The sequence below is a fragment of the Phaenicophaeus curvirostris genome, chromosome 5 (assembly GCF_032191515.1).
Source record: "Phaenicophaeus curvirostris isolate KB17595 chromosome 5, BPBGC_Pcur_1.0, whole genome shotgun sequence".
Lineage (NCBI taxonomy): Eukaryota > Metazoa > Chordata > Aves > Cuculiformes > Cuculidae > Phaenicophaeus > Phaenicophaeus curvirostris.
In genome coordinates, this window is record NC_091396.1 from 14,204,708 (window position 1) to 14,219,112 (window position 14,405).

The window sequence follows — 14,405 nt, forward strand, 5'->3', positions numbered from 1 at the left end:
CTGTTAAAGAACCTCTCCTCCTCCCCTTCCTCTCTTTACTCTCCCGATGGTAATGGGTTGCTGATATCTAATAACTGCCTGCTCTGATGCTTTTTGAGTTCTTGGTAAGGAAAGAGTTAAAAGCAGTGCTGGAAGGGAGCTGAAATATTCAGAGTCAAAGATTTCCAGAGGGGTCTGTGCTGGCTGGAGTTGGGATTAGTGCTTTCAGCTGCTTTTCTACTCTCTTAAGATGTGAAAGGTAATGAACATGCTGGTCACAGGGGCTCCCGAGGCATGTCTCCCAATAAAGTTATTTGGTATTTGGTATTTGTGGTTGAAGCATCTGCAAATTTTGAAAGTAAAACCTGACTTGTCTTGGAGTCGAGGCACAGCGTGAGGTGGCCAAGAATTATCCTTTGTTGCTCATGCCAGGCTGGTGAACTGCCCAGGTCAGGTGCACATGCACCAGAACCCACATCCTTGATTTGACTATGTGCGTTAGCTGGGACAGAGTTATGCTGCCCTTCTCAGTGCAGTGGAGTCAGGGTTAGTAAAAATGTGTTTCATTGGTGTAATTTTAGTAGAGCAAATATGAAAAGGAACAAAAGTCAGACCATCCAGGCAGCACAGGCTCCACCTCCTCTTAGGGATTTGCCACGACAAGATGGTGCACTTCACCTGAGATAGCACTTCTCATGCTGCCAGGGCTCAAATGCCCATTTCTTTCCAGAGCCATGCGCTAGCCCCACACCCTTTGTCATCAGCTCTGCATCTCCCTGTGTGAGGATGCAAAATTCCTTCTCCACCTTTTGCTGCAGGGCAGCAGCTGCTGAGGTCCTGGTGCCACATGAGGTTGTTGCCTATGCTGGACCTGAGGATAAAAAAGCAGGAGTGCTAAACCAACCTTGGTGAAAACTGATCATCTCTTGGCTAAATTCTTAATTACTCTGGGGTGTTGAAAGCCTGCCAAGGGCAGCCAGACAACTTGTTCATCTCCTTCCAGCCAGCTGTGCATGTCTGCTCACTGAGCAAACATGGCTGTGTTTGTCTTATTATTCACTTTAAAAAGTGGATCATCATATTTTAATTATCTTTCTTACATACATTAAAAGTGATGCATGATTCATAACTAAAAATGTTATGTGTGTTGCCTTCGACATTGTGTAAATCAGGCAGCAACGAAGCACAAACTGCATCCATGGAGTCCTTAATGTAGGTGAGAGGTGCATCAGGATTGTGCCTGCACCAACAGAGTTGGTGACTGGGTCTAAAAAACTTACATTCAAAAAGTGTCTTGGAAGCATCTCTCGAGAACAGAGCATTTTGCAAGCACTGTATTTCCAACCAGCAAGGGCTGCATTAGAAACAGCTTTTTTTGTTAGCTAATTTCTGTCCTAAAGAAGAAGCTGCTTCCTTCCTCTCTTCATTTAATTCCTTTGTTACTTTGACCTTCACCTGTGCAACTTGCTCACTGAAATCCTCTTGGGAGGATCAGTGTCAGCTCTAATAATCCAGCTGTCACTTTACACCAAACAGAAAGTAATGTTTCATTTGTTAAATGGGCTGGTAGAATACATTGCCCTTTTCTACCATCTTTGGTTTTCTTGGAGGGGAAAGTGTTTTATGAGACTGGAAGTGCATAAAGAGGATTTGAAGCTGCAGATTTAAGTGTCTTGAATGAAGATTGTTATGTAAGACTTTTCTTTATTTATCAGTTGTACTGAAATATGATCAGTGTTACAGCTCAGCCTCTGGTCACAATGAATTTTCTTGTGTTTCCAGTAACAAGATAAGGGATACACTGTGTAAGGAATGCACTGGGAATTTCTTTTCTTTAGTAAGCTCACAGGAAAAGTAAGATTATTGCTCTGAGCTCTTGGCTGCTGATGCAGGGCACAACTCTGCTTCTTGTTGGGGCTTTGCCATTGAGTAGTTTGTAAGCAGGACAGCCCTTTCTCTGTTATAGATTCTGTTGTGTTTATTTATTACTTTCCTTCCACTGCTGTTTTGTACTGACAAACACAGCCTGTGCTTCTCTGCCAGCTTGCACAGGTGGGTTAGATTTACACTAATAAGCTTGCAAAGTATTTGAGAGTGGGGGTTGAAGGGAGTGCCTTTTTTTTTTTTTTTTGTGCTTTTTAAAAAGAAGGTGGTGTTTGGTGTTTAGATTCAGAAGGTTATGCAGTGTTGTTTTTAAATGATGTTTGATGGATGTGAAATCAGTACACATCACTGACCAGCCACTGCAGTGCAGAGCAATTTGAAGTAGGAGAAGAAGGTGGCATCTTCAGCATGTGAGAGGAAGGCCATGGCATTTTTTCTATAAAACCGGAGGTTGTGTAAGTATGTTTGCTTCTGTAGATTTGACTGTTTTGGTTTTTGTTTTCTTTTAAGCTGAAACCAAGCCTGTATGTGGAGTTAGATGATGGTGGTGCACCACCATCCTCCGGCTGTGCAGGGAAACAGTATGAAACCAGCACGAAACCAGCACATTTTCTCATGTAAAGTAAGTCCCCTTGGTGATGTTCTTGAGGGTATTAGCTGCTCAGCTTGTCAGAGCAGCTGGGAGTCTTCTTGCTCAGCATTGTGTGGAGGTATCTCCACAGGGGACAAGCAAAGCCTCATGAGCTCTTTGAACTTTTCCTAATTGCTGTACTGTAGGAGCCCTGGCCTACACAGGCTAAGGGATAGCAAGGTGTTCAGTGCACATTACAGGAGGCTGGTCTCTCTAACTTTACCATGGAGAAAAATTTTCACCTCCCTAGCTGCAGAACTGGGTGGTGTAGCTTGTCTCTTGTTTCTCTGGGCATTTAGTTTGTCCTTGTTTAGTCATGTGCATAGGCTGGAGACTTGGGGCCAAAATCCCTCTTTGTAAACACCCTAATTTATGCTCTAAGTGTTTGTGGTAATTGAAATGGTATCTATGAGAATGATTTCAAGATATTTAAATCTTGTTTTCTCCAATATACTGTCCATATACTGGCTGAGCTTTACAGCTGCAATGTAAGACAAATATCTGTCCACGTTCAGTACAAGGATCTCTCAATGCATCAGGAAAGGCCTTGAAAACATCAAATTCAGAATCCCGCACTTGTGTTGCAATGAGCATGCCTAATGGTGAAGAAATGGTTCTAGTTTTCTTGGTTCTGTCTTCTAGGTTTTTGTGGTGAAATTTTTCTTTTTATCTGCTGGATGTGTTTCTAAGGCTGTGACTTTCATAGGTTACTGAATTTAGTATTTAGTAGAGTTTTTAACACTCCCCTGTTGAAAAAAACCCCAACCAAACCCTCAACCAAAACCCAAATCCAAACAAAAAAATACCCCAAAAGACCCCCTCAAAACACAATCAAAGAAAACAAAGCGCACCCCAAACAAGCAAGCAAACACTCCCACCCTCCATAAAAGCCCAAGCGAATAAACCAAACACCTATAAGAAGAGGCTACCTACTCACTAGAAAAAACTAAACACCACCAAAACTTCTGGCCATGGCAAAAGTGCACTCTAAGCAAAGTATTCTGTGGCTATTAAGCTGCTCAGCTTTTTACAATTGACTTTCTCAACAATGGCTCAAGATAGTAGCTTTTCAAGTGAATGGAGCTGCAGCCCAGAGAATAATTGCCTATTGAAGCCACTGCCCAGATGGGAAGCGCAGCTGAGGTAATGAGCCAAAAACTTTTTATAAAAAAAGAAAAATTATTAACTTTATTTTCAAGAGACCTAAGATCGAATTTATTTAAATGAAAATGTATATTTATGCGTATGACTGTACAAACTTATGTACAGAAACAACAACAGATAATTGACCTGTAAAATGTGTAGGCGATAGATAGCTTTCAACTTATATTACTAGCAAATAAACCTAGAGAAACAAAGCTGGTTATTTTATGGTCAGATCCCATCATCAGAAAGAAGTAAAATAATCAGTAAACTTGGTAATTCCTTGCTGTTATATTTGGCAAAAAGGCAACATGCAATTAAAAAATATTTCAGATTTTATATTTGATAAGATTTAGTTTGTGTTACTTCCCATGGATGTGAACACAGCTAATAGTTCAGAAAATGCAGTTCCTTTGTGTTTGTACAAGGTTTTGCAGGCAACTTATTCAGTATGCTGTAAGAGTACTGAAACTGGGCAACTGAACACTAGTTAATTTTTGAACAAGTTGTAGTTTATCAACTCAAACATTTCTCTAAGCCTTAATACTTAAAGCCACCTGTGACAGTTTCTGTCCTACAGCAAGAGGCTGTAGTGTGAGGTAGTTACATACAGTGTACTGTCTCCAATACAGTCCTTCAGAATAGCCGCGTACAGTGAAGATTATCTTGTATCAGACCTGTTCAGCTTTAGTGAAAGTTAGGATTTACACAATTATTTTCATAATATCCTGCAGAACCCAACCCGTGTTGCAGAAAGGTCAACAATGAAATAGGCCTGGGCACTACAAGCAGATCCAAAATGATGTAACAGAAAATTGTAGTGCTGGTAAGTGTCTTAGTGTTCAACAGCAGCAATGTGACAAAAATAGTCTTTATTTTGGTCTGAGCGTCATAGTGATTGTTCTGTATGGATGTGAAAGCAGAGAGATGATGTGTTGTAAATTGCTGGGACTACTATGAAGCCCTTTGCCCACCTGTTAGTGTTGCTTTTTCATAATGAAGTAAAAAAAAGACAAAACAGTTCAGCAGTACTTGTGAACGTGCCACTGCTACATTTTGGTTTTAAACAAAGGTAGGAAAGCTATGCAAAACAAGGAAGGCAGGAATGTGACTTCTCTCTCAACTTGATAATTTACATTTCTAATGCTTCTGGATCCTCCACGCTCCCTTCTTGATGATGGGTGGAAATTGAACCACCATCTCTAATTTTGATGCTGATCTGAGTATGATAACAATCCAGAAGAGGTTCAGTGAGTATTGACAGAAACATGCTGGTTGCCATATTAGAGACTGCTATTACAGTACAACTCTTTGTCCAAACTAAAGCCAAAGGTGGAAGGATGCTCTCTGGATGCTAAGGATTGTGTGCTTTGCTACTGTACTGATAGCCAAAGAGAAGAGTTTATTATACTTTCTTTACAAAGTATCTTCACTCAATTGCATTTATGAAATTATTTTAAGACAAACAAAATAGAAAACCAAAAGCCCTGTTCTAGAGCTGGAAGAAAAAAAGAATACAGTCTCCTATAAGTATCTTTCTAAAAATGATTCTACTTGTAAACTGTATAATGTGAATACTCTTTTCAACTATTGCAAATTGTAGCTTTTAAGGGAAATTGCAGGTACCCACTGTCAAAAGCAGTGCCAGAACTTGTTCCATCTCTCTTTTCAAACGAACCTTGTGACCAGAAAAATGACCTTGTGACAGGATGTGATCCAGATAATATTGTTTGATTTAAGAATGTTCTTTTTCTCTTAGTTTCTTGAGGGTTTCCATGGATAAACATGCTGTCAAAACAAGGCGCTTATAAATCGTGCATTTTCCTAGAGTGAAGTTATTTCACAAACATCTGGTGGCAGATTTTTGAGCCGTTTCCATGGAGAGGCTGGCACTTGTGCCTAAAGGACAGACAGGAGGATAGTTTGGGATTAATCAGGTTCCCTGTACCTTGAGTTCCCCTTCATGGTTTCTGTCTTTATGATCTTGGTTGGCAGCTCTTGCACCTAATGGTACATCATGAGAGATATCAGCTTTTCTCTCAAATCTTACATTTTTTTTTGACACAGCTAGGAAGATGGAATTATTAATCTCAGTCCTATATTTGTTTCTATTTTTGGCAGAATTTTATTTGCTGTTGTCAGAACCTGAGCACAAGAAGCTATATCACAAAATAATAGTAAATAAAAGTTGCTATAAACAGAAAACCCCATTCTTTAGCACTCTGAATCTTGGTACCAATTGCCGAAGGCAGACTATATCTTAAAGGGCTTTGAAAATAGAAACTTTAAATTAATAACTTGTATGTCTATGGAAAATGAGACAATTCTTATCGCATAAATAAATTGTTCCTTTAGAGTGTTGTTTTGCACCATTATTTCTTCAAGTACCATTTATATAATATCCTAATGAAAGGCCACTGTAACAGCCAGCATATCGGGTACAGAAAAGGCTCAAAGTTCCCAATTCCTTTTGAAAGCAAATACAGTGTCTTGGAAAGGAAAGGAAAAGAGGGGAAAAAGAGTAAGGATCTAGAACTATTTTTTTTTCCTTGAATAATAAGAGCAATAAACTAGCCAAGGGAGAAAAGTTCTTATGAAAAAAAAAATATAAAGAATTTTTCACACTGCCTCTAGTTTTCTTTGTTAAAAATGTGTTTGGGTTGCTTAGAGCTTTTTTCAATTTAAAATACTTTGTTTTTCCCTCCCTTCCCTTCCTCCCTTCTTCCCTCTGCCCCACCTTAGCACCTCCAGAATAAATTGAAGGAATGGGTACAGGGGTAATTGGTTTGAAGTAAATGAGACAGGGATGTTAAAGAAGGAACACTTTTGCTAAAGAGGGGAATAATGCTGCTCAAAGGAGAGAATTGACCCATCACTGTACTGTAAAAGTATTCTTTTAGCTTTCAGGTTGTATTAATTCAATTGCTTTATTAGTTATTACCTATACTAAATATAAGTAACAATAAGTCTATATTTTTTAGAAATAATGGTGTGCAACATCATGTGCCAAATCAATCTGTTCATTACTTGTTATGGACTTGATTCTATAAAAAAGTGTGCACTGATGGAGATGAGATCATATCTTAAATGTCAGACAATCTGTAATAGCTTCAGGTTTCTGTAAAGCAATACCTGCCTCCCTGCATTTTTTTTTTCTTCTCAGAAAGTGCCAGCTGTCCAGAGAAAGGACAGAGGGCACAGATCAGAATCTCTGTGGAAGGGAGGCCTGTAGTTTGGCTCAATTCCTTGAGGCTGAGCTACTTCACAATTTCCAGTAAAAACAAAAAAGTACATTTGTGACAAAGGCTTTTATTTTTATTTTGATTGCTGTGTGGTTTAATTGCCTCATACTGGGGCCAGCCTTTGTTTTGTCTTGCAGTTAAGTAACTCGGGCATTTATAATAGCTTGCAATTACTGTGCAAACTATCATTTTTCCATTTCAAAAGTTACCATTTCTGCCTGATCACTGCATTATCTAAGATACCACAATTATGCGCATCTTCAAAAAGAGGAAATAGCTGTGGCACATCACGTACTGTGGTGTGGTGAGTGCAAGGAAATGTATTTTGGGGGTTTCTGTGACAACGGTTCTTATGTTCAAATTTTCATGGGTGTCTGAGGAGACAACTTGATTCCTAGTGTATGCTGTAATGCCTTTTCTAGGAAGACTTTAGATCAGCTGTGATTTATATAGATGTGTAGGAAGTTAAATATAAGATAAATTGTAGCAAAAATAAGTTGGTAAATGAATACCCAAAGTTTCAATTAGTCATAGACACAAATGAGCACAGGATCCAGGAGTAAGGAAGGACTAATAACTTCTAAGTAGGCAATAGTCTCAAACACTGACATTAAAACAGATGTGCAAGGAGACCACTCCCTAGAGGAACTGCTAAAACAGCAGGTTGTTGGTGCCAGACCTGGGAAAACTGTGCTGGGTTGGTATTTGTTTGTTCCGATTTGCTCTTTGGCGTCCTGGAATTTGTAGAGTTCAGACTCAAATGTGTGGCACTTTAAAAACAAAGCAAGAGTAAATCTGTCTTACCTTCTTGGTAGGTGTTTGCTATTTATTTTTTGAGGCAATATCTAATCTGTATATGACACAGTAAGTGGGAAGACAGGGGTTTTGTCATTGCCTGATCTCTGATGGTGTGGGCTCTTGATGGCTTCTATGTAGTGGAAGATAAGGGATATTTACAGATGGATTTGGATGTGTAATATCTGCTGCAAAAATAGATGCAATTTTAACATAACCTTATGCAAGAAGCATATAAATTATTTTGCCTTTTGCCAGTGAGTAAATTAGAAATGTTGCAAAGTTATGTCACTTTGTCTTTTGCTAAAAACTTGGGGGGGAGCTATGGAACAGCGTTTAAAGTTGACAACTTTCTACTCTTGTAGAGCTAATCCATCAAGCTCACTTTTTTATTTTTTTTTTTAAAATAAGAGGCAAACTTTGCATAGTGCTGTTGATTAGTAGATTGTACATATTTTGTATAAGACCAGTCTGGTTTATTTTTTAACATTAGCAGAAATGTAACAACAGCCATATTCAAACATTTTGATGGCTTCATGTACTGGGGTGGCCAAAGACTTCAACTTTTCATTTTGTTCTTTCATGACACAACCTTTCACAGCTTCAGGACAGCTGGTAAATAGTTGCTTCATTCTGCATGAAGGGTGGAATCAAATGTGTTTGTTGTTGAAAAATATATTGTTCATTTGAGGAAGTAGAGACTAAGAGCAACAAGGAAATAAAATCCTGAAACCTGGCTTTTACCATCTTTTGGCAGCCCATCTAATATAGGATGTCTTGTCTCCTTCTTCAAGTCCTTTGCAGTTCAGGACATGCATCTCTTGGGTTCGATCTGCTTTCTGATGCCTGTAGTTTTTTTCATGATCTATTTGTGTTTGTCCTGGTCTATCCTGTGGCTTTGCTCATGCTCGTGCCTTGCTTGGTGAAGGAGAGGCTCCAGCCCTTCCTGCTGTAGTATCACTATCAAGAACCTTATCTCCAAAAGACTGTACATGGTATTTTACATTGCTCCTGCTGTAATAAACCAAGTAAGGCAGCCACCTGTATAGGATTTTCAAGAGCTGACTTTTTATTTTGTCTCAGTAGTGGTTTTAGTAGTGCATTAGTGCTTTGTGTGCCCGTCTAATATTAATGAGAGAAAAACAGGATGCAATTTAAAAACTTAAATTTTATAATGGATTTAGTGTTGCTTTGAAAGGTGGGAGAGATTGAAAGGAATTGCTCTGGAAATTAATTTATACAGTTAACATTATATGTTTGCATAAAAAGCTTCCAGTGATTTCTTAATATGTTCATAAAAATTCAGTGGTTGGGTGGTTAATAGATAAATTATTGATAAAATTATAAAAATATTGTGTAATAGATATCTGTTAACTGAGTAAAAGAAGATTCAGTTCTGTAGAAACATCTATGATCACTTTAATCTCATGGATACTGAAAAGCTTTCTTGGAGCCATCTGAAAGGTTTTATGCTTGATAAACAGCACAAAAGTGTCTGTTGTATTGGTTTTACAGGAGCTTGCTTGTCTGAGAAGGGGAGTGTGGTGCTAGGGAGGCCAGAAACCTCCAAGATGTTACCAATAAAATCAGTTACTGTCTTTCTGTACAAGTATGCAGTGTTCATGGAATGAACAAAGCACCCTTCTGCCTCTTACTTTCTGTTATGAAGCCTGCTAAGCAAAACAGGGAATTGCTTCTGTCTAGCCAAAGAAGTAGCTTCATCCATTCTGTACCTCTTTGAAACAAGAAGAAGTTAGACTTGTTTCTGATTGTGGCTCTGATTCAATGGTAGCTGTGTGCATCCCCTCTTTGGTCTGTTAACACTCTTGTGGCTCCTGTGCACTTGCAATAAGTTTGAAGATTCTATGAAGTATTGGGTTGCTGCATTTTAAGTACTGTGACTACGTCTCTGCAGTAAGTATGCTTCACTTCTAAATTGACAGAGCTATTCTATGTATTATAGAGCTACACCATCCATCATTACTGATATATGGTACATGATCAACAATCTTGGCATGTTTTAGTGGGCTTATTGTACACTGGGGGATCCTAGATTAATTGAAGGATTTCTCAGGAGTTCTGTGCACAATGAATTCCTGCTTTATACACAGGGAACGTAGTCCTATGTTGGAATTGGATTTTTGTTAGGACGTAAAGAAGACTAGGTGTGTTGGGCTGGTACTAGAATCTGAGAATTTTTGGTGGTGTATCTCAGTGAGCTGATGTCTCAGAGACATACTTGTGCATACAGGCAAGGCTTATGCTCACATGATTTGCTTTCTCTCCCTTCCTTCAAATAATAATAAAAAATCTTATGTAATTCCATATGTTTGTTTTTAATTCCTAGTAAGCTAGCTGTCTATTGATAGCATGAGTTTTCATTTTTAATGTCCAAAATACCCCTGTCTGGGGAAAGAACTTCTGTATAGGTTAGTATTTCAGGGCATCAGAGACTGATTGATGAAAAGGCAGGTGCTTGTCAGCCACAATGCTGAATCATCCCTCCAGTGTGCTAACACCTCATTCGTGTGCTAAAACATTGTTCTCCTGACAAATGTGTAGTGCTTGCATCATCCCTTGTTATCAAAAAGGACAGTATGTGGAGACACTTGGGGTATTGGTAAAGAATAAGATAAACTTGCATATAATGAAAAGCACCTCAATTTGCTATAACTTACTTTTCTCTTTTTTTCCTAATTGACAAACTATTTTTTATCTGAGTTTGAGTTGTACTGTCATTGTCCCATGTTCAACCTATTATTCACAAGGTCTTCTCCACTTGTGCTATTTTTTCTGCATACATCTGTATAGTCATTTGAAAGACCATCATTTGCCTGCAACTGTGTTTTTGGTACTATGTCTTCATTGCAACAAGTCTAAAGACTTGGCTGTTATGCATTGTGTTTCTAGTATGAAAGCTGTGAAAGTCCATACAGTGTATTGCTGTGTCTCCTATTTTGTCATCTGAAATAGGTTGTCCACTGCAATATGTGTATATTTAATTTGCCTAAAAAAAATGTGTTCGCCAAGTTTTCACATCTAAGAGTTATTCAATTTACCCTAATGGTCTTTAGCTGAGAGTTATGTTCGTACAATGGAGGATAAAATAGACTGAATCTTTTTTCAGAGCTATTAAATTCTTGAACTTGATGAGTTCCCATCCAGTCCAGAAAGTACAGATTTCTGGGTGTATCCCATATACCTGTCAAATCTGGCAACCAGAAGCTAGATGTGTTGAGGCTACTGGAAGATGAAGGAATAGTATAAAGCAAGGAATAGAAAGGATTATGATTATTTCTAATCTAGTGTGACTGCAGGGTTGGGCAACCGGCTTGTGTCCAAGAAACATCATGTCAAAAACATAACTGTGCTGAGGAAATTTGAGGGATGTAGAGTTCTGTATCTGCTTAGCGACAGCACTGTACTAGATAATACATTGCAATTATTTCCTTCTTGGAGTTTGAGGGGAACCCTTAAAACTTACAGATGCTGTAGTTTCATTCTTGACTGATTTATATAAATCTACCCCAAACACAAAAAAAGTCAAACACCCAAGCCATAATGTATTTAAGGACATATTTAATAACTAAGCACAACTCCAGAGCTTAATAAATGCACTCAGCATGAAAGTGGTCCGCAAAACAAAAAAAAAATCTCAATTTGGGTTTTCAATACTGAAAATCATTCCACTGTGCTAAATGTGAAGAGGCAGCCTAAGGAAGTTTCTTTTCCTTATGGCTTAGCAACTAAATAAGTGGAAGGGAAGAATAGCCCTCTGCTGTTTGAATTTTTTTGGTAGAAAGTAACAGAAACCTTTGGTCCAACAAAGAAGGAACTTGCTTTACTTGACGAAAAACCATGCTCAAATCTCAATAAAATAAATTGACCATAAGCATATGCTCTATATCTTCCTAGCTAGATGTGCGTTTTGCTGAATTAGGGACTGAGTGACTCACTGGGCTGCATGAGAAGCAGGGGCAGAATCAGACTGGTGTTCTGACCACAAAATCCTGTCTGTCCAGAACAGTGTGCCATTTACAAAAGAACTTCTGGGGCAGCTGCATCCAAATAGCCCTTAAGGTAGGTGTGCTGTACAACCATTGCCTATGAGGCATTAGAAAAAATATTTTGAGTTTAAGCAATTGCATGGTGTGTGTTTTCTTTGCAGTATCATTCTTGCTGAAAGTTTGTGTACTGGGTTTCTCTTTAATTTCTTCAAGAGCTGTGTCAAAGGCTTAGAAACTACTTTTACTCTATGAATTTCAATGGAGAAACAGCAGCTGTGCTGAGGCAATCTTCAAATGGCCAATGCTCCAAATAACGGGGTGTTTGGAGAGGCTAAAGGCAAGCGCTGAAGGGCAGTGCAACTAATTTCTGTGAAGATTCACAAGCAGCTTATCTGAGAAGTGCTGAAGTTGCTGGCTTTAATGTAGCAAAGCACTTTAAGCAGGTGCCAGGTTTTAACATGTGAGGTTTTATATTTTGGTTCCTATGAACGTCCTTAAGTACTTTGCTGGATTGGGATCCTGGCAGGACTGAAACCCTGGATATCTTTGCCCTTTGAGCAGCGTAAGTTACAGTAAGACTTCCTTTGGATATGCAGCTTTTCCTTGAAGTATATAACATAGGTAGGCTATTTCCATTTTGGTTGCTTTTGCTTATTTTTGTGCTTGAAAGAGTTTACTATTTTTTTTTTTTGTCGTGGCTTTCTCTTGCTATTAGATATGGAAACATGTTTAAGAGAATGGGCAAAAAATCCCCAACAGAGGCTGAAACCAATAGAAAATACTCCCCTTCCAGAGCCTCGAGGCTGTCCATAGAGAGAATTGCAATTCTGTAAAATAAGTCATCACAGAGAAAGGGCTATTTGCATTCTGACCAGAAAAGAGGTGAATTTGAGACTTGTATTTGCACTTAGCATGAAGCCAAAGTTAAAACACACCTAGCAACATCCAGGCTTGTTCTTTTTGTTTGAAACACAATGTGTTCAGGTAAGAACTCGAAGCTAACGGTGAGCCATCATAAATGATGTATTAGTTATACTAGAAAATGAGCACTGTTGAGCTTGATTCTGCTTATATTTCATGATTGCATTGCACACCCATTTGTCTCTTTGGTGATGATACCTTTCTCTTTTGTAAAGGTTTTTGTGCTGTTTTATATATTATTGAGGAAGGATTGGGAGGCTTGATGGCAAATACTGTAGGGAATAATTTTTTCAAAATGTGTTAGTTTTTAGCATAAACTAGATGAATGAAAGGCTAATAACCACCAAACGGCTTTTCAGAATAGAACAGCATATATTCCTCCTGCTTGATGAGGAGAAAGCTGAACCAAGTCTGTGAGAGTCCTTGTGATCCAGGCAGCACATGCAGGATTGTGCTTGTCCATTTTGCACTGTTGCATCTTATAGGCTTCCTGTTTTATGTCTAAACCAGGTTTTTATACAGTAATTGAGGGCTTCCTTTGGGCTGAAGGGAAGGAGAATACAGCATTTTTTTTCAGTGCAGAGGGAAACTATTCAGGGAGAGGAGTCTTATTCCAGCTTTAGCTACTCCCTTTGCAGCTAATGAGTCTGTGCAAGATAGATGGACTTCAGCACTTTCCAGTACTGAAAACTGAGCCAAGGAAGAAACCAAAGAGGATATGATTTCATAAATAATTTTACTTAATAAAAAAATAAAATCTTTTTAACAATTAAATGCTCTTCTTTTGGAAATGAGCTCTGTTACCGCTGTTCCTGCAGTAGGATGGATCTAAAGTTGTAATTTCAAAAGCATACCCAATAAGCCAGGCCTCAAAATATGATACTGTTGCCTTAATCACATCACAGACCTGGTTATTATTTTGAGGCTGCATATATTTTCAAAAGGGCTGAATTGACCCCTTCCTTTCTCTTCTAAAAATTCCACTTTGGTAATGCAACATGATCTCATTTTTCATTCCTTGCTCTGGTGGGTGTAAAACGAATTGAGTCCACTTTCAGCATAAAACTAACCACTGGCACAGGCTTCATTTTAATAATATCTAATATTCCAGTGGTAGGTAGGCTAGCACTCAAGAACTGTAAAATAAGTAGAGCTGTGTGCCATTCTTCACCTTCCTGGCAAGTGTATTAATTCAATGATTGTCAATATCTCTTGGAGAATTCTTTGACTTTAGCTTTGCTAGTTTGCCTTTGCATAGGTTACTGAAGAGGGACCATGTGGACGTGTAGTGATCTCTTGGACAATATGCAGATTTTTTCCTTTCAGAAAAAATGTCTGTGCTCAATGCAGTACAGAGATGCAATGTGCCTGTGCAGGGCTAAAGCACTTACTAGTTGCCTACTCTCCACTTTGCAGGGCTGCACCAGGCAGAAATGCATTCAACAGTCCTATAGGTAGCTTGAAAAAGTGACTTGCACGATGTCTGCTTTTTTATTAGGACTATTAAAAGACAGAAAAGTAAATGTCACGTCTGAGTACTAAGCTGTGCTACTCTGCTGTGAAAAACAAATTGAACTGTACATCTATGTTGCATTTGTATGCTGGCTTCTTTGTTCTCAATTTATAGTTTTAAAACCTTATTGTATTTGTCACATAATCTGAAGGAACAGTTTATGATTTTAAGGGGAAGGCTTTCTTCTTATTAACATTTTGGATCATCTGATCACTTTTAAATTTAATGGACTCAAACGTGCTTTATAATGGTGACAATGAGTTGAACACCAGAACCCAAATCACTGCCTT

The 14,405-nt window shown here is 38.5% G+C and overlaps 1 protein-coding gene across 3 annotated transcripts in view; it reads left to right on the forward strand.

Annotated features, from left to right (window-relative positions):
- The window catches only part of INSC (INSC spindle orientation adaptor protein), a 131,624-nt gene that overhangs the window by 4,327 nt on the left and 112,892 nt on the right, over positions 1-14,405 (forward strand). The window contains exon 1 of one of the 3 annotated variants that reach the window (XM_069857650.1): positions 12,138-12,302. The exons of 1 other annotated variant lie outside the window; for it this stretch is intronic. In XM_069857650.1, coding sequence (XP_069713751.1) covers positions 12,272-12,302 — 31 coding nt within the window. In that variant the 5' untranslated portion in view covers positions 12,138-12,271. Of the gene's footprint in view, positions 1-12,137; positions 12,303-14,405 lie in introns of those variants that run through there. One more of the 3 variants, XM_069857652.1, reaches the window with a different exon arrangement.